The 19,868-nt window shown below is 39.1% G+C and overlaps 1 protein-coding gene and 2 long non-coding RNA genes across 3 annotated transcripts in view; 2 read left to right on the forward strand and 1 right to left on the reverse strand.

Moving 5' to 3' along the window:
• The window catches only part of LOC121028634 (uncharacterized), a 28,437-nt gene extending 24,133 nt beyond the window's left edge, over positions 1-4,304 (forward strand). Inside the window, exon 3 of the long non-coding RNA XR_005789359.1 lies at positions 4,198-4,304. This is a non-coding gene — a long non-coding RNA (uncharacterized LOC121028634). The remainder of the gene's footprint in view (positions 1-4,197) is intronic.
• Positions 4,305-4,503: 199 nt separating this feature from the next.
• On the forward strand, positions 4,504-13,054 carry TOMM7 (translocase of outer mitochondrial membrane 7). Its single transcript, XM_040472453.1, has 3 exons — positions 4,504-4,680; positions 8,482-8,530; positions 12,837-13,054. Exons 1-3 carry the CDS (start codon positions 4,578-4,580, stop codon positions 12,850-12,852), a joined length of 168 nt encoding a protein of 55 aa, XP_040328387.1. The 5' UTR covers positions 4,504-4,577; the 3' UTR covers positions 12,853-13,054.
• On the reverse strand, positions 11,379-11,763 carry LOC121028636 (uncharacterized). Its single transcript, XR_005789360.1, has 2 exons — positions 11,713-11,763; positions 11,379-11,456 (listed from the first exon to the last, which is right to left on the reverse strand). It is a non-coding gene; the product is annotated as an uncharacterized LOC121028636 (long non-coding RNA).
• Positions 13,055-19,868: the final 6,814 nt, after the last annotated feature.

Genomic DNA, 19,868 nt, shown 5'->3' on the forward strand with positions numbered 1-19,868 from the left:
GGGGGGGGGAGAGAGACAGAGAGAGAGAGAGAGAGAGAGAGAGAGAGAGAGAATCCCAAGCAGTCTCCATGCTGTCAGCGGAGAGCCTGATGTGGGGCTTAAACTCACGAACTGTGAGATCATGACCTGAGCCAACTGAGCCACAAGGTGCCTTGCATCTAATCTTCGCTAAAGGTATTTTTTCTAAGAAAAGTCTGTAGCATCTTTTCTTTGGATAGTGCTGTGAAACTCTGACAGTTTCCCCCCCTTATTTTCTCACCTTTATGCCTTCACCTCTCTTGTGCTATTTTATAATTAGATGAGACCACAGGGGTGATAATGTAATTGATTAGTTCCACTTTCTCTACATCACAGAACAGGAAGCATGACATAGCCAGGAGTGTCATGTCTTCCATTCCCAAAGCTGGGAATGGAAGGTTGTTTAGCATACAACAGACTCTAGGTGGCATTATTTTGTTTCCCTCTCACCAGAAACCATGTTATTCTCCCTCTGAAGGCTGTGAACATTATAACTCGATATTGTGTACTTCATGGCTTCTGCGTATTCATGTCTTCTACTACTTAATGTATCTATTCTCTCTGTCTTATCAGTTTCAGTCAAATTGGTATTTTTTTGTGTCTTGAGTTCAAATCTCACTTAGAATCTGAGTCGGTTCAGCCAGTCAAGCATACCTTTAGGTTACTGGCCAGCTTATGATCTCATCACGTATATTACTCCAGTACAATGGAAACAGTTTTTTCATCTATCATGCCTTGAGGGAAATGTTCTTTGCGAATATACAATGACTTTTCTTCTAATGTTGTGTTTATGTCTCTTCTATAAGGCAGTCTAGTGTTATGGTTAACATCCAAGTTCTGGATTAAGAGTATCTGGGTTTTGCAGTGTCTGGGTGGCTCAGCTCAGGTCACGAGCTCATGGTTTGTGAGTTTGATCCCCACATCAGGTTCTGCACTGACAGTGCAGAGCCTGCTCGGGGTTCTCTTTCTCTCCCTCTCTCTCTGCCCCTCCCATGCTCGCTCTCTCTCTCTCTCTCTCTCTCTCTCAAAATAAATAAATTTTAAAAACTTAAAAATTTTTTAACTAAAAAAAAGTGTCTTAGGGGCGCCTGGGTGGCGCAGTCGGTTAAGCGTCCGACTTCAGCCAGGTCACGATCTCACGGTCCGTGAGTTCGAGCCCCGCGTCAGGCTCTGGGCTGATGGCTCAGAGCCTGGAGCCTGTTTCTGATTCTGTGTCTCCCTCTTTCTTTGCCCCTCCCCCGTTCATGCTCTGTCTCTCTCTGTCCCCCAAAAAATAAATAAACGTTGAAAAAAATTTAAAAAAAAAGTGTATTATTTTAAACTCCACTTGTACCACTTACGAAGTATAACAAGCTTGGGGAAATTTACTTCACTTCCCTGGGCCTCAATTTCCTCATCTGTAAAATGAAGATGAAAATATAGCCTCTACCTCATAGAGCTGTGAGGATACAAAGTTCAGGTGGATGAGCCCTTAGCACAGGGCATGCATATAGTAAGTGCCTGGTAAGTATTAGTTATTTCTAATTGATTGAATATTTTTGCTCATTAGGAAGGAGAATGCCAGTTTTTTGCTAAGGATATCTCTAATTGTAAATTTACAAATGAGCTTTTAGATACATGCTCTGTGACAGATGAAGTAGCATGATTATTAAGGCTGTTATTTCCTGATGAAATTCATTCATCAATTTTATAAGTGTTTATAAATACAGTCATTGGGAATATAAGATTAATTAGAGTCTCTACCTATGATCTACTTGGGGAGATAGGCATCTAAATAATAATAAATCAACCTGAAAATGGTGGCACAGAGAAACAGAGAAAGTGTTCAACTTGCCCTACACAGGGGCAGAAGCAAGTCAAAGGAGATTACAGTTTGGAGGAGATACTTGATTGGCCGTAAATAAAGAACAGGGTGTGGGAAAGCATTTCTGGCAGAGGTAACAGCAGAGATGAGAGATAATATGATACTTTCAAGAACCCTGTAGGTTGTGCAATGGATCTTTAATCTTTTATCCTAAAGGCAATGTGGAGTCCTTGGGGGGGGGGGGGGTGTGCTTTTGTTTTAAAATCTACCTTTATTGTTTTCCTCTTTTGATAAAAGTCGTATGTGCACATTATGAAAAGACAAGTAACACTACAGAGGTATATGCATGGAAACTGAAGATTTCCAATAATTCCTTCCCTTGTCCCCTGAAATAATTACTACTACAAAGAGTTTGGAGTATATTCTCTATTTTTCTTTCTCTCTATGCACACAGTAACAAATATATGGTGATTATTATTATAATAGGAGAAGAATATCTTCTGTGTGCTTTTTATATATCTTTCAATGATTTAGTATTGAAGTTTTTCAGCAGGATATTAAGTTTGGAGGGAAAACTGGGGGTAGGGTTGAGGCGCCAAGACTGGAGAAAGGGAGGCAATCTCTGCCTCAATAGATAAAGTTGAGTTTCTGGACTTATAAATACTCATCAAGGCCAGCTAAGTCCCATGCTCCCTATTAAGTTTTTTTCTTTTTTTTTTTCTATGTGATTTATTTTATTTTATTTTATTTATTTATTTTTCAATATATGAAATTTATTGTCAAATTGGTTTCCATGCAACACCCAGTGCTCATCCCAAAAGGTGCCCTCCTCAATACCCATCACCCACCCTCCCCTCCCTCCCACCCCCATCAACCCTCAGTTTGTTCTCAGTTTTTAAGAGTCTCTTATGCTTTGGCTCTCTCCCACTCTAACCTCTCTTTTTTTTTTTTCCTTCCCCTCCTCCATGGGTTTCTGTTAAGTTTCTCAGGATCCACATAAGAGTGAAAATATATGGTATCTGTCTTTCTCTGTATGGCTTATTTCACTTAGCATCACACTCTCCAGTTCCATCCACGTAGCCACAAAGCGCCATATTTTAAGTTTTTTTTTTTCTAATCATCTGAGATCACAATGCTAGCTCTCCCTCCTAAAACTTGTCCACTTTCCCCTCAGATGTGTATAATTTACTATGGAATTTAGCACATTCACATTGCATTGGAATCATCTGTTTACTCGTCTTTTCTACTCAAACATGAAATTCTTAATGGCAATGCCTTTAAACAAAATCTTATATACCTAGTGCCTAGCATACAGTAAGGCTCAATGAATGTTTGATGAAGGCAAATGACGGTTTTGTTCAGCCCAATTGGCAGAAATATGTATCAGGCATTTGGATAAAAAGATTAGAAACAGTTCCCTTGTCTGTAAAATGAGACCTGTAATATATATTTTTTTCTTTACAAGAATTAGTAAAACAAGTTTAATGCAATGCAATCTTAAATTCTGTTAAGGATTAAAACGAACTATTATATTTGAAACACTTAACACAGTGACAGGTGTAGTAGTTACAGGTTATTGTCATGAAGATGAGCCAAATACAGGAAAAGCCATAAAGGCAGGGGGAAATTTCAGGTGTTATTGGGCACCTTCAGAGTTTGACAGAAAATGTCATAATGTATCTTGGGGATAATCTAGGAAAGCCTTCAGGGACAAGGACTTAGAAATCTCCTACAGCCTTAGAAATCCAGAAGTCCTGGAGTAGGATCAAAAGTTCAAATAACAACAGAGGTCAGTCAGGAAGCTAGTGAAAAAAAAAAATTGGGAACCCTGGCTACACATTAGAATCACCTGGGAAACTGATGGCAAAGCAATGGGCCAGCTCCTATCCTGAAGTAATCAGAATTTCCAGGAGTAGGTCCCCAACACGAGTATGTCTTTAAGTTTCTTCAGGTGAGTCTAATGTGCAGCCAGGGGTGACATCCACTGCAATTCTAAAACCAATGAGGGCAAGATAGGTGAACAGGTGTGTCTTTTCTCCTGCTGATTGTTGCAATACTGTTTGCCAGCTTCTTTGTAAAAGTGCAGATTTCCATGTGAAGTTACCCAAATTTAAAAATGTTGGCAAGTAATTTATAATGTTAAAACAAAGAAGAAAAACAACGAAACACCGCGGGAATCAAAGAAAACATGGATAGTGGCCCAGTTGGCCACCAGTTCATAACCTCCCTTGCAGTTCAACCTTCGGGTAGAAGAAACAAACTGATACTGAAAGTGGTTATTTAACACTTTGCCCAAGACTGCACAGCAAATCAGAATGGGAGTCGGGACTAAAACATAGTCCTTTAGAATTTAGTTAATATTCCTTCTTTTTCAGGAGAGGAACACTTGGAGGTGCACAATAAAACATGGGTAAGGATAAAGTGCGTTCCAGGCTGAAGGAAGCCCCAAAGCACTGCCTCGGGCATCACATAATCAGCAAACCCCGGCGATTCCTAAAACTTAGGAAAGTAAAATCAGGACTCCGGGCGGGGGGGGGGGGGGGGCCGGGCAAGAACCAGACACGCATGCGCCGTCCACAGGTAGCGCCGCGGAGGGGCGTCTTGTCTGGACAGGCGATGAATTACGACCTCTGCTGGCGGCGTCACGACTTCTGCCGTAAATGCGGTGTTTGGCGCGTGCGCGTCTTTCCTTTTCGGAGTCCCTAAGCTGCCGCTGGCGTTGAAGTGTTCTCAGTTCGCCGCTCCGGCTGTCGCCATGGTGAAGCTGAGCAAAGAGGCCAAGCAGAGGCTGCAGCAGCTCTTTAAGGGCGGCCAGTTTGCCATCCGCTGGGGCTTTATTCCTCTCGTGATTTACCTGGGTCAGTAGGAGGAGAACCTGGAAGGAGACGGGAGGGAAGGGTATGCGGAGGCCTTGCCTCCATTTTTGGCTTTGTAGGGCGGGAGACAAATCGGACCACGCCGTGCACGTCCTTTGATGTTGTCTAGTCAGTGGGGTCGGTCTAAGCTGAGTTCAAGTTCTTGTCTGCCCTTTACTGTTTGGAGGTGACCTACCTTTGAGGATTGTTGGGAGAGTTAGGCGACCTGATAGATTTGAAAGCGATCACTCATTATGTCATTAGGTGGGTTTTCCCGGCATTTGTCCTCACTTCTACAGGTGGTCCTAAATAGAAAGAGGCCTGTAGACCTCGTGGATATGCCCCGTCTTGAAGCATGATTATGACAATAGTTTTTGCTTTCTTAGTTGCACAGTGAAGAGTTTGGATGATTTTTGTTAGGATCGCATTTTATAGGTGAGGGAATGGAATCAGAAATTTCTTTCGGAAGGACACACAGCTGTTAAGTGGGGAACTATGAACTCAAGTAATGGGGTATCAAGGCCCGTACTTTTTTTTTTTTTTTTAATGTTTACTTATTTTTGAGAGAGAGTGCGATTGGAAGAGGAACAGAGAGGGGGAGACACAGAATCAGAAGCAGGCTCCAGGCCCCGAGTACAGAGCCTACTGGGAGGCTGGAACCCATAGACCAACTGGGAGATCATGACCTGAGCTGAAGTCTGAGGTTTAACTGGCTAAGCCACCTAAACACCCCTTCAAGGCCCATACTCTTAATCACTGTGCTGTACTGCAAGCATTTAAGTACTTAGACAAATATTGACACCTAGGGCTGTACATTGGGACTTTATCCTATTTCTAGTCTTGGATAGTTTTTTGTTTTTCTGGGCTTTTTTTGTTGTTGTTGTTGTTTTGAAGTATAGGTGATACACAATGTTATATTACTTTCAGGTGTACAATGTGGTGGAAAGGAAAGGTTCCAGCTCTATCAGTTGAGTATACAGTTTGATATTTTCTAAAACTCAGTTTCACACTTTTAAAACCCTGTGATTTTAACAAGGTGCTGCTTCCTGTTTGTTTTAGATGTCCTGCATTGTTCAAGATAAAGTACATTCATTCTTAGTCTTGACAACCCTTAATTTTGCTGGATGTTTTCCAGGTAGCTGTCACTCCCATTTCCCCATGCAATGTAAACCTACCGGTAATCTGGGGATACTTTGGTAGAAAGACTTAAAAAGATCTTTTTCCTACCTATTTTGAATGTTTTTTTGTTTGTTTTTAAGCATTATTCTGGCGTTTAGCAACTTTGTATAGGTGTCAAGGATTAGAACACATAGTTGTGATAGCCTGCTCTTACAAGCTGTGTACCCCCTCTTTCTCTGCCCCCCCCCCCCCGAAGGACCCAGTTTACTTAGTCAAACACTAGGACGAGCTCTCCTTTTAGCTATGAAAGTTATGAGGACTTAGGTCCTTCCCCTTCTTTGTGCCTCCTTTTTCCATTGATGCATGTAGGGGGTCCTTTTTTTAGCTTGCACTTTGGACCCTCTGATTTCTTTGCTGCTCTATAAATCTTTACATCTATCTTTCGCTCCTCCCTTTTTTGTTTTGTGGTTCCTTTTCTATAGCTAGAAAGTTGTAGCTGGTTGCTACATTCTGTGTATCAAGGGCTTTGGTCCGAAGAGAATGTTTCCCCTACTCCCCCCCCCCCCCCCCCCCCGAGTTTATTTTTCCTATTGTGCCCACTGGAGGTATTCTCTTTCTTAGCACTACCATTATGATGATTTTTCACCCTAGCTTCCAACTCAGGTTGACAGTAATGTTAGAGCTATCTTTTTAGTAATTCTTCCTTGTTAATCATTGTCTTTTTCCTTTCACTGCGTAGAAATTTAATTTTTTCTTTTCTTTTCTTTTTATTTTTTTAAATTTATTTAATTTACATCCAAGTTAGCTTATAGTGCAACAGTGATTTCAGGAATAGATTCCTTAATGCCCCTTACCCAATTAGACCGTCTAGACCGTCCCCCCCCCACAACCCCTCCAGTAACCAGTTTGTTCTCCATATTTAAGAGTCTCTTATGTTTTGTCTCCCCCTGTTTTTATTTTTGCTTCCCTTCCCTTATGTTCATCTGTTTTGTATCTTAAAGCCCTCATAGGAGTGAAGGCATAAGATATTTGTCTTTCTCTGACTAATTTCACTTAGCATAATACCCTCTAGTTCCATCCATCTAGTTGCAAATGGCAAGATTTCATTCTTTTTGATTGCCATGTAATCAAAATATATATGTACTTTATTGTACATATATACCACATCTTTATCCATTCATCCATCGATGGACATTTGGGCTCTTTTCATATTTTGGCTGTTGGTTGACAGTGCTGCTATAGAAATTTAATATTATGTCCAACCTAGTTCCCAGTCAGTTTCTTTTCTTCTCCCCCTCAGCTCTCAGTAAAACCTAGAACTGTGGATTGAATTTAGGTTTAAACATAACTTTTAGGGCTTCAGGGAGTACATGGGAATATAGTACCATAAAATAGAACAGTGGCATGATGATAATCTGTTTGGACATTAACCAGTAGGAAGATTTTAATGAATTACCTATTGGAAGACAATTCTCCATGGTGTCTTGAATTTCTACAAATCTTGTGAGCAGGGATTCTGACCACCTTTTGTTCCATATTTTTAAGGATGTTTGTGGAGTGAACAGCCTTGGAAAATAGTATCTCCTTTTAGAGCAAAGGGGAAGCAGTGCTCACTACCCATCACAAAAGATTGTGTTTCCTTAAACTCAGGGTTCATCTAAAAATGATGATATTCTGACTAGTTATTGCTAGGAGTAATGAACTGTCCTTTGTTTTTGACTCACGATCTTGTGTCTTCTACCAGCATCTGTGAAACTGGCAGGCTAGTTTGTTGTCTTGAAAATGGGGTAAAATTTCATACCACTCATAGTTCTTGATGCTTACTTTAATTTTAATCAACAAATTAGATATATGTTATCCAGTTAATAAATATATTTTAAATGGTAAAAGGTTTATTTGATCATACTTGTAACAAGAGTGTTGACTTAATTAGATTGTTAAACAATAACTTGGTGTTTTCTCCTTTTTATTTCCAGTCTTTGCTTTATAAAAAGAGGTTTATCCAAAAGAGGATAAAATAAGATATCCTCAATTGTTTTTTTAAAAATTGAGTTTTTAAAATATTGTTTAAAAAAAATCTTTAAAAAAAAGCTGAGCCTGGGTTGCTCAGTTGGTTAAGGGTCTGACTTTGGATCAGATCATGATCTCCCAGTTTGTGGGTTCAAGCCCTGCATCAGGTTCTGTGTTGACAGCTCAGAGTCTGGAGCCTGCTTCAGATTCTGTGTCTCCCTCTCTGCCCCTCCCCCTCTGTCGCGTGCACATGCTCTCTTTCTCTTTTTCTTTCTCTCTCTCTCTCAAAAATAAACATTAAAAAATTAAAAAAAAAATTCATTTTGTTCTTTGTAGCCTTTTACCCAGTATGATGGTAGTTGTGGCACCTTTTTTAAGTAAAGACTAATAATGAAAGTGCGTTCTAAGGGTTCCGTGCTAATTGTGTATATAATAAGGATAAGGTTATTTGTCCTCCTTATTGGTTAGTCCTGGACATAATCTCATACCCTAGTTAAGACTCAAGACTTCTATAGCACACAGGTAAATTTAGATGGTGCTAGTAGATATGGATATCATTCTAGCCTACCCTAGGTTGATTTGAAAAGAAAAATTCTTGATTACAAATGTTTTGTCTGCTACGGTTTTAATTGCTATTTATTCTGTTTCTCTCTCCTCCTCCCCATTACCCTCCAGGATTCAAGAGGGGTGCAGATCCTGGAATGCCTGAACCAACTGTTTTGAGGTACTGCTCTTACAAATAAACATTGCAGGGCAAATGTTCATCTGTTAGCACTGAATCACTAGGAAGCAAGAGTTGTAGTGGTAGGCATTGTAAATGGAGCTGTACTAGTCAGTACAGTTTTGGGCTGTTGGGAAATTGCAGCAGTTTGTAGACCAGTCTAGCTTGTGTTCTCAGGTAAGTACTTTCTTTCCCCTTCCTAATTTGATTTTACTGTACTGTGTTATAATCGTAATTAAATGTATTTAAAAGAAAAAGAAGTAACGTATCATCCTACCACTTTGAAAGGTTTCATCCTACCACTTTGAAAACTTTTTAATTAGCCATATTTCTGTTTTCATTCAGCCTTTTATGTCATTTTAACAAGAATACATAGGATTTTATTTTCTTCACCTAAAATTACAATTGATGTCTCCTATTTTCAACTTGTTGATCACTTACCATTTAGGTTTTCAATTTTCAGTAGTTTATATAATAGTATAGTGAACGTTTTAAGAAAGATTTTATAGGTTTTGATTTATTTCCTTATAATAAATTCTCAAGGGAGTAAGTCTAAGTGTATGAACATTTATGGCTCTGAAAATGCATTGTCAAATTTCTATGTCAGAAAGTCTTGCCAGTAGTGGATAAGCACTTGTGAAAACTTCACATACCCACACTATACATGTTTGTGTACTCACAAACGTATGTATATGTTCACACATGAACATACATATATACATCTTCTGTATACAAGTGTGTATTTATATATAAAGGCAGAATCTGTAATAGGCAGGTTTGCTGTAAAGGACTGAAAATTTGTGGCATGATGATGACCAGGGCCTGTCCAGGTGCTGTGTGATTTCATTTTGACTTTCTGTCTTATGGATATTTCTTGTGGATTGCTCTAACAGACTTTTCACTGGCTATTCTAGGTCTTCTGTTTCTTCAAACTCCTACTCTAAGCCTTTTTTTTTTTTCCTAGAATGGTCAGAAAATAATAGTAATATCTCTAACAGTCACCTACAATGCATTAGCCACTGTTTTAGGTGGTTTATATACAGTGTCTGTAATTGTCACTTCAGTACTTGAGAGCAGGTCACAGAGTCGGTAGGTGGTGGAGTGTGTCGGTCTCCAAAGCCTACACTCTTTCCACTGGGCCATGTGGGCTCCCCCAGATAATCTTACCACTTTTCTTAGCACACTGCCATCTGATAATGAATTTCCTTCATCCCCTTTACCTTACCAGCCTCTCCTTTCTCACTGGAAGGGGTTTTTCTTATAAGTTTCCACTGTGTATGCCCTCAATTTGTCCATTTCTGCAGTTACTCTCTTCTTCCCTGATAAAGTTCTTCAATAAATGGTCTTCACTGCTGTTTTTCTTCACTTTGCTCTCCCTTTAACCATTTATGGTTTGGCTTAAAACTGGTTTCAAGTGGTCCCCACGAAGTTGCTTTTTTCTTAGCCTCTACATTTTGAACTATGAGATGGGGACTTGAGGTAATGTATCTGCTATTTACTAGCTGATTGAACTCAGACCAGTTATTTTCACAGGGAAATACTACCTTAGGAAGCATCAGAGATGGGATTGCCTACTCACGCTGTGTGAACATTTTCCAAGTACTGGAAATTATCATCAAATACCTTTTCCCAAGAGGCCATTAACTTTTCTAGGGTGATGTTTCCTCTATATAAGTTGTGTATAATATCTGCTTCATAAAGTTTTCATGACGATTGAATAAGTATATTGTATATGAAGTATGAGTACTTGTTAAGTAATATGTAAGCAATATACTGTTAATAATTTTTAATCTTTTCTGTGTCATCTTCTTTACTTCAGTTCTTTATCATGTGAGAACTTGGTCTAGCACAAGCTACTGCATGCTTCCCAGAATAAACTATATTTTTGTGCCTTTGCTCCAGTGCTTGTGCTCCCTCAGCCTAGAGTGCTCTTTCCCTTGTTTCCACTTGATGAAAACCTATGTCTAGAAAAGCCCAGTCTCAAATGTCATCACTTAAATCTTTTCCCCCTTCTCCTAGCTGAGACCTCTCCATTTTTTTGCATTCCCATAATATTCTTTTGTGTGCATGATTCTCTGCCTTATATTATGCTTGTTGCTTATTTAAAGTACGTCTTGTCCTATGAGTACCTAAGGTAGTTGTCAACGAGAGTCGAATTAATTAAATGACGCTGACCTCTTAGTGGCTTTTTGGATAAGAATTGATGTAGGATTGCTCTTGTGGTAGCACTTTTAGAATGGATCTGCAAGCTGGGATAAAGCATTTTATGTGCCCCAGGTCAGGTGATAGAGGATCCAGAGATGGGAATAGAATGTGCTCTTCTGTTGTACTTCTTTTTGGCTTCAGTTGTCCCACCAAGAGTTGACCCTTTTATTAATGTAAATGTTTTATTAATATAAAATTTGTTCATTAATGTCAAGTTTATATATAAATTTATTATATTTTAATGTTTATTTATTTTTGAGACAGAGAGAGACAGAGCATGACAGGGAAGGGGCAGAGAGAGAGGGAGACACAAAATTCAAAGCAGGCCCCAGGCTCTGAGCTGTCAACACAGAGCCCGAAATTTATTTGTTATAATGCTTATATATAGTTCATGATTTACTGGTCTGTTTCCCTTGCTAAGTTATAGGGTTCCTAGGGATTTAGTGTCCTCTTTCACCCAGATGGTGCATTATATGTGGTCAGCAAATGTTGGTTGATAGGAGTCTATATTCAAAATGCAGTACTTTAATAAACACAGAGCAGTAATGAGTAAAACACTTAGGCAAAATATATGAACACTGAGGTTTAACCAAGAGGATCATTGTTCCCATTATCTGTGTAAGGCCAAGGAAGATTTTCTTTTCTCTTTATTTTGGATACTCCTTACCATAGAGGAGGAGCCCTTAATAGTTGAATAGTTTTTTGTTTTTTCAATTTTTTTAACCTTTATTTATTTGTTTATTTATTTATTTATTTTTAATTTTTTTTCAACTTTTTAAATTTATTTTTGGGACAGAGAGAGACAGAGCATGAACGGGGGAGGGGCAGAGAGAGAGGGAGACACAGAATCGGAAATAGGCTCCAGGCTCCGAGCCATCAGCCCAGAGCCCGACGCGGGGCTCGAACTCCCGGACCGCGAGATGGTGACCTGGCTGAAGTCGGACGCTTAACCGACTGCGCCACCGACAGGCGCCCCTAACCTTTATTTATTTTTAAGGGACAGAGACGGGGCATGAACAGGAGAGGGGCAGGGATAGAGGGAGACACAGAATCTGAAACAGGCTCCAGGCTCTGAGCTGTCAGCACAGAGCCTGACGTGGGGCTCAAACCCACAAACTGGAAGATCATGGCCTGAGTCAAAGTCGGATGCTTAACAGACTGAGTCACCCAGGGCTCCCTTGAATAGTTTATTTTTATATCTTAAGTGTATGCAAAAATCCTTGGGGCTTAATGGAAAATTTTAATACACTTTTGAAAATTGGAAATAGATGCATGTTGGTTTTTTTTCCCAGGCAAAGGGAAATACTTTTTAAAAATAGAATGTTCAAGTTATCATTTTGTAATGTGATTTCATTTAATGTGACATATTACTAGAAATCACATTTTTAATCAGCAAGGCATAGAAATAAAACACCTCAACAAAAACAAAACAAAAAACACCTTTTGTCTTCCTCCAGAATCCTCTTAGGAAATAGTTTAGAAGTTTGGGCAAGTTAGTGGCTGGAATGATTGAGGTAAGAGTTAGTTGAGGCTGAAATGGAGGCTAATAATTGCCCCTGGGATTTGTGTGGTACAAAGGTTAAGAGCACCTGGGTCACATCCCACTCTGCTGCTTAAGTTAGGTAACCATCTCAAAGCCTTGGTTTCCATGTATTTAAAATAAAGGTCATAATTGGGAGTTGGAAACTTTCCACACAGTAGGGACCCGTAGAAAGCATTCAGTAAATGTTATTTTCAGCTTTACTGAGATGGTATCTAATACTGATGCCATTTTATATTGTGGGTTCATCAGTCCTTCATGTTAATGAAAATCATGAGTCATTTATCTTTTGATTGATCTCAACTTGTTTTCCTCTTTGTTTATAATAGGTAACCACACTGAAAAGTAGCAAAACTGTGTTTCTTTAAATATATGTCTCTATGTTTGATTTTTTTTTTTTTTTTTTTTTTGGCTCGGTGAGATTGATCCTTGTCTTAAAGTATCTCTGAATTTGATAGACGAGTAAACACAAACATATATGTATAAAATCTTCTAGTTCTTAAACTATGTTCAAGTTTTGTACTTTGGGGTTTAATTTATTTCTCCTCTTCACAAACATTTTAGCTTACTTTGGGGATAAAGGTCATCTGGATTTGGAAGCAATCAGTGAACAGGAACAACATGGAAGGTGTGCACTCTGGCTGGGATGAGAGATGGGACATCGTTCAGACATTCACCAGTTGAATGGCACAGGGCTCTTCTCAGATGAATCGGTGGCAGTGGAACCTCTACCGACTTATTTATCATAGACTGTATCTAAATAAATGTTTTTAACAATGTTATGTCTTGAGTCCTTATTGAATTGAATATAATGGACCACTAGGTAAAAATTTAGCCTTTTGTACTTTTTCTAAACAGTGAATCTATATATGTGTCTAGATGCTACCTTGAAAAATAAAACTTTCGGGGCACCTGGATGGTTCTGTCGGTTGAGTGTCCAACATTTGATTTTGGCTCAAGTCATGATCCCAGGGTCGTGGGATCAAGCCCTGCATCCGGTTCCCCATTCAGTGTAGAACCTGCCTGGGATTCTCTCACTCGTTTCCTCTGCCCCCTCCCTGCTTGCTCGCTCTCTTTCACTTTCTCTCTCAAACAAATAAATAGAACTTTCAAGTTCATTCCTGGCCATTCACTTAACAAGGGGATTCCACTTTCCTTTTGCATTGAATGAATAACTCCCTCTGGGATGTTCTAAGGTAGTAAAAGTAGAAACAGTTCTCAGTTTTGTGACAAAATGTCCCTATTTCCTGCACTTCATTGAGGTAAAGTTGTCATCGAAAGAAATAGGGGTTCTGTGTCTCTGTTGGTAGGGAATGCGAGTGGCTCTGGGAGTTGTGTGTCTGATATATTTGTCAGTTAAATTTTAAGTCTAAGATTTTCCCCACTGGTGTTTGGAAACTAGAACTGGCTGGGCAAGAGCCACGGATAGTTAAATAGAAGAGTAGCTTTCTACTAAAGCAGTTAATGGGGATTAGCTTTCAGTGGTTTCCTGGGACCTTTACCTGTTTTTGAATCCTATTTTTATTTAGCTGTTTCCGTAAACCTAACAAAATAGCTCTACTTTCTTTTGAGAATTATAATTAACATAGGAAAGTAGGCCTGAAACAAGATACACCATTTGGGAGGAGCCCATTGGCTTTGATGTTTTAAGCATCCAGTGTTTAAGTAGAGAATGATGATGAAATGTAATCTCAGGTGACTAGAGCTATCATTCCCAGAAAGTTCTTTCTTACTCCCGATGTAAAACCCTCTTAGCTGTTTAAGCCTATTTCCTTAAGTTTTGTTACCTTTGCCATGGAGACATAGGAGACTGTTATGGAGGCTTATTGCATAAGGAGATTTTAAAGTGGAATTTTTGAGAGCTAACTGCAAGAAAGTCATTTTTGGCAAGCATTTAATGTAATTGCGTCAACATCTCCTGAAAGCTAAGCACTTAATGCTAAAACCTCTTAGCAGTTTTTAAATCCCCTAGAATTGTTTAAGACTGTGCCCGCCAGCCTGGCTACAATTTAATGTTGTTTATGAACTTTTGTTTAGTTAGAATTGTGGTGCATGTTTACTTCCCTTTCTCAAGATTTTCAGAAACTGAGAAAGTAAAACTATGTCAGGTGTCCATTTTGATAAAATGCTAATAGGAATAGCAGTTTAGGGTTTTGTGTTCATTTAGGGTTAACTTGCAGCTGTAAAAACCCAGTAGGTTTTAAAGTAAGAAATCCAGAGTTAAGTAGGAAGGGAGTAGTTCCTTGATCTCCCATCTGGGGAAGCTAAGGAACAGAGTTTAAGCACAGGTTCAAAGCACAGGTAAGAACTAAGACTATTACATACTCGAATGTGTGTAGGTCTTAAAGTTTGTGAGATGTTTACAATTAAGCTACATTTTATTAAATTTTAATTGTTAGGGCAATGCAATCGAATTCAAGCAGTGGTCTCTTCTGTGTTAGACACTAGAGAGTCCTTACAATTAAGATGATTCCTGACCTTGATGGACTTAGGCAAAAACACTCAACTGATAGGATCTGGTTTGAGTCCTGTCCCTCTACCTAGTTCCTAGCCCTTGGTGAAGTCACTTAATCTTTAGGCTTCAGTTTCTTCCACAAAATGGAGTAATAATACTTCCCCCAAGGTGCTGTTTTCTAAATTGGCGGTTCTTGGCAAATTGGCATCACCTGGAAACTTGTTAGAAGCATATATTTTTAGGTCTGGAAATGTTGAAGCCTTGCAATCTCTGCGATTCAGTTACTTCAACCATTATTTTGAATTGTTACCTTGTTATTTTGAGATTGTCCTGGAGTTGCACGCAGTGTAAGAAGTTTACAGAAAGATCCTTGTACCCTTTACCTAGTTTTCCTCAATGGCGACATGTAAAATTATAGCGCAGTGTCAGGGTATTGCTATCGATAAGTCAATTTTTCTGTCACCCCAAGGAAGCCTCATCTTGCCCTTTTATAGCCAATCCTCCTCACCCACACCCCGTTCCCATCCCAAATCCCTGGCAGCTAGTAATCTGTTGTCCATATAACTGTTATTTCAAAAGAGGTATATAAGTGAAATCACCCAAATAACCTTTGGGATTGGCTTCTTTCACTCAGCATATTTATTTGTAGGGTCACTTAGGTTGTGTGTATCGCTTATTCCTTTTTATTGCTGAGTAGTGTACCATGGTATGGATATACATGGAGGACATCTGGTTTCTCAGTTTTTAGCTGTTACAAATAAAGCTGCTACAAACATTTGTGTACAGCTTTTTGTGTGATCAGTGTGTGTTTTAACAAGTCCTCCAGGTGACTGATGCAATTCAGGTTAGAGAATTCCTGCCCTAGACTTGCAGTAGCCTTCCTCCCTCCCCCACACATTAAAGTCTGTTTCTTACATAATGTCCAGAGTGATCCTTTTAAAAGATCACATCACACCCTCACCAGAACTTTGCAGTGGCTTCCTATCGCTGGGAGTAAAATTCTGAGTTTTTATTTTCCATGACCTTCAAGACTGTAATCCGGCCTTATGTGCCTTTGATGTCTTCATTGCCTAGGACTCTTCTCTCCACATTCACTTGCACTCTTAATGTTTTGCTCTCTCCTCTTTCTTCAGTAAGGCCGGGTACATACTTACCTTGGTGTCTGATTTGCTCTTCTCTTTGCTGGAACTCTTCTTGCAAATATCCACATACTTGGCTTCTTCTCTTTAATCTTTACCCAATATCCAGGGCCCTATACACAATAGCACATGGAGTAGTCAAATTCACATCCTAAATTATTTGAAATTATTAAGTCCGCTATGAGAAACCTTAAACATTTCTTTGTATCTCTCCTTGGATGGCTACATTTATATTGAGGTACATTTTACCTACAATAAAATGAACAGATCTTAAATACTTATTTTGATGAGTATTGTCAACTATATATACCTTGTGACTACCACACCAAGATGGGGACCAGGATCTCTTTGAACCTGGGATCCTTAGTGTATCACACACGATAGGTGCTCAACAAATGTTTTGATACAATGTGTAAAGGCTTTTTGAGACCAATGAATTGTAGGGAGGTTTGAATTAATGCTCTCTTTCCTGTAAGCAAAGATACTAAAAGGTAAATAATAATGAGAACTTTACTCAAAACTGGGATGATGAAAAAGAACGGTACTGCAGTTCTTTCCTGTTGTGTCAAGGACAGTCCAGAAAAGGAAGTAAGGAAAAGGGTATGGAAACAGGAAAAAGACATTTTTTTTTTTTTTCCGGAAGAAAACTGAGACTTGTTCCACTAAGAGGAAATAAGCTATGATATGTCAGCAGCTCCCTGGTGCTCCCTAATGCTTATTGAAAATGAGGCCAGAGACTGGAAAGAACCTTCTAGGGAGCAAAATTAGAGGCCCCAGAAAGTTTTCTAAAAAGCAGAATTGAAGGCCTCAGAAACTGCCAGGAAAGGCTGTCTCTGTGTCTCACGGAATTTCATCTTGCTGCAGACCAGTCGTCATGGCGGATTTTCCTTTCTCCCTTTTTCTGAATCACAATTTAAATGTGGTTATCTTGCTTCTATGCCACCTTTCTGTACATTAGGTAAGTTGGGGGCAGTTAACTTGTTTTTAAGTTCTTAGATTGCTGGACCATGGGGAGCCATCTGGAGCAGATGAGAGGTTCACATTTCCCTGAATTCCTAATCTTTGGATGCAATGTCTAGATGAGACTTGGATGTCTAGATGAGAGTTGGATTTTCAGGAGAGGATTTATTGTGTTTAATATATGAGAATTAGTATGTATAAATATTTGGTCAGCAAAGTAGATATGTCAGAAAATGTCTATCGAAAGTCCATTTTATGTTTCAAATTGTCACATTTAGCTGCTCACTGCAATCAAGCTCAAAGGCTGTCAGACTCCTTTGCAGTTAGTTGTGACTTTGTGACTAAAATTTGATTATTGAGATGTAAGCAGAAGTGTTGTGTGGTACTTCTGAGAAGTCTCCTTGGGGAAGTATGTTTCTTGGAATGGACATGAAATTACAGGCTTACAGCTTTTCTGGACTAGGAAAATAAAGACCAGGCCCTATGAATGGCAGAGTGGTTTGCTGTTAGGAGTCTAGGTCTCAGAAGATTTTTTTTTTTTTTTAATATTTATTTTTGAGAGACAGTATGTGTACGTGTGTTGGGGGTGTGGTGGGAGGAGGAGCAAAGAGGGAGACAGAGGATCCAAAGCAGGCTCTGTGCTGACTGCAGAGAGCCTGATGCAGGGCTCAAACTCCCCAACTGTGAGATCATGACCCATGCTGAAGTTGAACCCTTAACCTACTGAGCCACCCAGGCGTCCCTAGTTCTCTGAAGACTTTAATGAGAAACCCCTGGTTTTTCATACCTTTGCTGACTCATGTGTCCTCAACTTTACTGGTCTTTCCAAACAAATGAAATATGGTGTTTTGTAGTTTTAATTTGCATTTTTCTTATGAGTGGGGTAGACCATCTTTTCATATATTTAAGGACCATTTGTGTTTCCTTTAGCCCATTGTCCTGTTGGAGTGCTCATCTTTTCCATATTGATTTATAGGCACTTGATATTTTAGGGAACTTATATCTGTAATGGGAGTTGTAGACCATTTTCCCATTTGTTGTTTGAATTGTGACCATTGTTGCCACATAGAAGTTTTTAAATTTTACTAATAAGATTATTGACTTTTTAAAATCCCTTAAGAGTTTTAAATCATACTTCTAGTCTTTCTATCTTGAGATTATAATTAATATTTTCCCCAAACTATGCTATATTTTGGTTTACATTCCTATATTTTGTTCCATTTCTAAATTGTAACTAAGACAGTTTCTCATTTTACTTCACCATAACTTCTCTTAGTGATCTTTATCTACTTGACTTATTGTTCCAGGGAGGAAATAAGATCAAATAGATCATTTAGTATAGGTAGAATATAATAGAGAAGGTGTGGGCGAAGTAAAGTGAGAAGAGATGTTAGTAATAAATTCCAAAAGAATCATTATATCTTGTGGGCATCATACTGTCTCTTGCCTTTGGGCCTTAACAAATGCCCATTAATTAATTCTTCCTCACTATTCTTTATCCATCTCCCAATCTTACCCATTTACTTGGATTTCTTACATAAAGGCAAACACCTGGTCAATTTGCTTACTGCTATATCCCCTAACACCTAGACTAGTGCATGGCACATAGTGGGATCTTACTCGTTTGGTAAGCAAAGAAGTAGACATGGCATGGAATATAGTTGTCTACTTAAAATCCATTTTTATATAGTCCCTGAAATCTTTGCTCAGCTCACTTCTCTGGTGTCCCAGCAACTGTTCTGTGTTGGGCCTTTGGAAGTCTCACCCTGTGCTCTTTGAACAGCTTGGGGCCAAGGATTGGAGAAGAGTTTCTATAAAGATTCATCACTTAATATGTTTTTTAAATGAGATGTATATGCAATAAACAGGTGCAGCACTAATGTGAGGAGAACTGTATTTGGGGGTCTGTAGTTAGATACAGGTAAATTAGATGGAAGCAGACAGTGGGGAGTCTAGAATGGCCAGGGGAAGAGTCTGGATGTCTTCTGATAGGCATTGGAGAGCTGCTATCTGTTAAAAAGTAGAAAGAAGAGCTACAAGTGTGTTTTGTTAGACCTAGAATAAAACTTCATGAAATAATTTGTTCAGTTTAAAAAGTCTGTAATAGTATGTACTTACTGTCTTTGTAGAACTTCTTTTTCTGTGATACGACATTAATACTGAATATCTTTAACAGGACCATTTTCCAAAATTCATTTTTTTCTTTTATTATTTGGGTCTTCTGAGTATTAGATTGAAGGAAGGGAAATAAAATACCTAAGATTATGTCATTTGCATTTTTTTTTATATTAATCAGTTCCAATGCCACGTGGATCAAGAGCTTATACAGAATTAGCATAGTGAAAGGGGAAGTATTATCACTTTTATTATCATTCTCATCCTCATTACCATTATTATTTAAAGTAGTTTCTATATTAAAAATTTGCCGTCCTTCACTGGCATGTCTTAGAGTATCAAATCCCAACCTCAGTAATTTACTCCTCTATATTATGCATTATATTTCCAGGATTGTGACACAGGATGGGCATATTTTTAATGGAGGGTCTGAGACCCAATTCTGGGAGAGCAGGCAGTCCAGTAGAGGTCCTGAACCTGTTGAAGATGAGGGAATGGTTTGGCTTCTGGATGTGGAGAGGATGGAAAGGGGAAAATTTGAATTGTCCAGACATTCTTTCTGCTTAATTCTATGCCCAAGGCTAATTCTTTTTTTTTTCTTTTCTTTCTTTCTTCTTTTAAATTTTTTTGATGTGTGTTTGTTTTAGAGAGAGAGAGAGAGAGAGAAAGAGAGAGAGAGAGAGAAACAGAAACAGAGTGTGAGAAGGGGAGGGGCAGAGTGAGAGAGGGAGACACAGAATCCGAAGCAGGTTCCAGGCTCTGGGCTGTCAGCACGGAGCCCTATGCGGGGCTTGAACCCACGAACCGTGAGATCATGACCTGAGCTGAAGTCGGACGCTTAACTGACTGAGTCACCCAGGCACCCCTTCCTTCCTTCCTTCCTTCCTTCCTTCCTTCCTTCCTTCCTTCCTTCCTTCCTTCCTTCCT

Source organism: Herpailurus yagouaroundi, unplaced genomic scaffold (genome assembly GCF_014898765.1).
Source record: "Herpailurus yagouaroundi ecotype Mexico unplaced genomic scaffold, PumYag 100, whole genome shotgun sequence".
In the NCBI taxonomy this organism is placed as follows: Eukaryota; Metazoa; Chordata; class Mammalia; order Carnivora; family Felidae; genus Herpailurus; species Herpailurus yagouaroundi.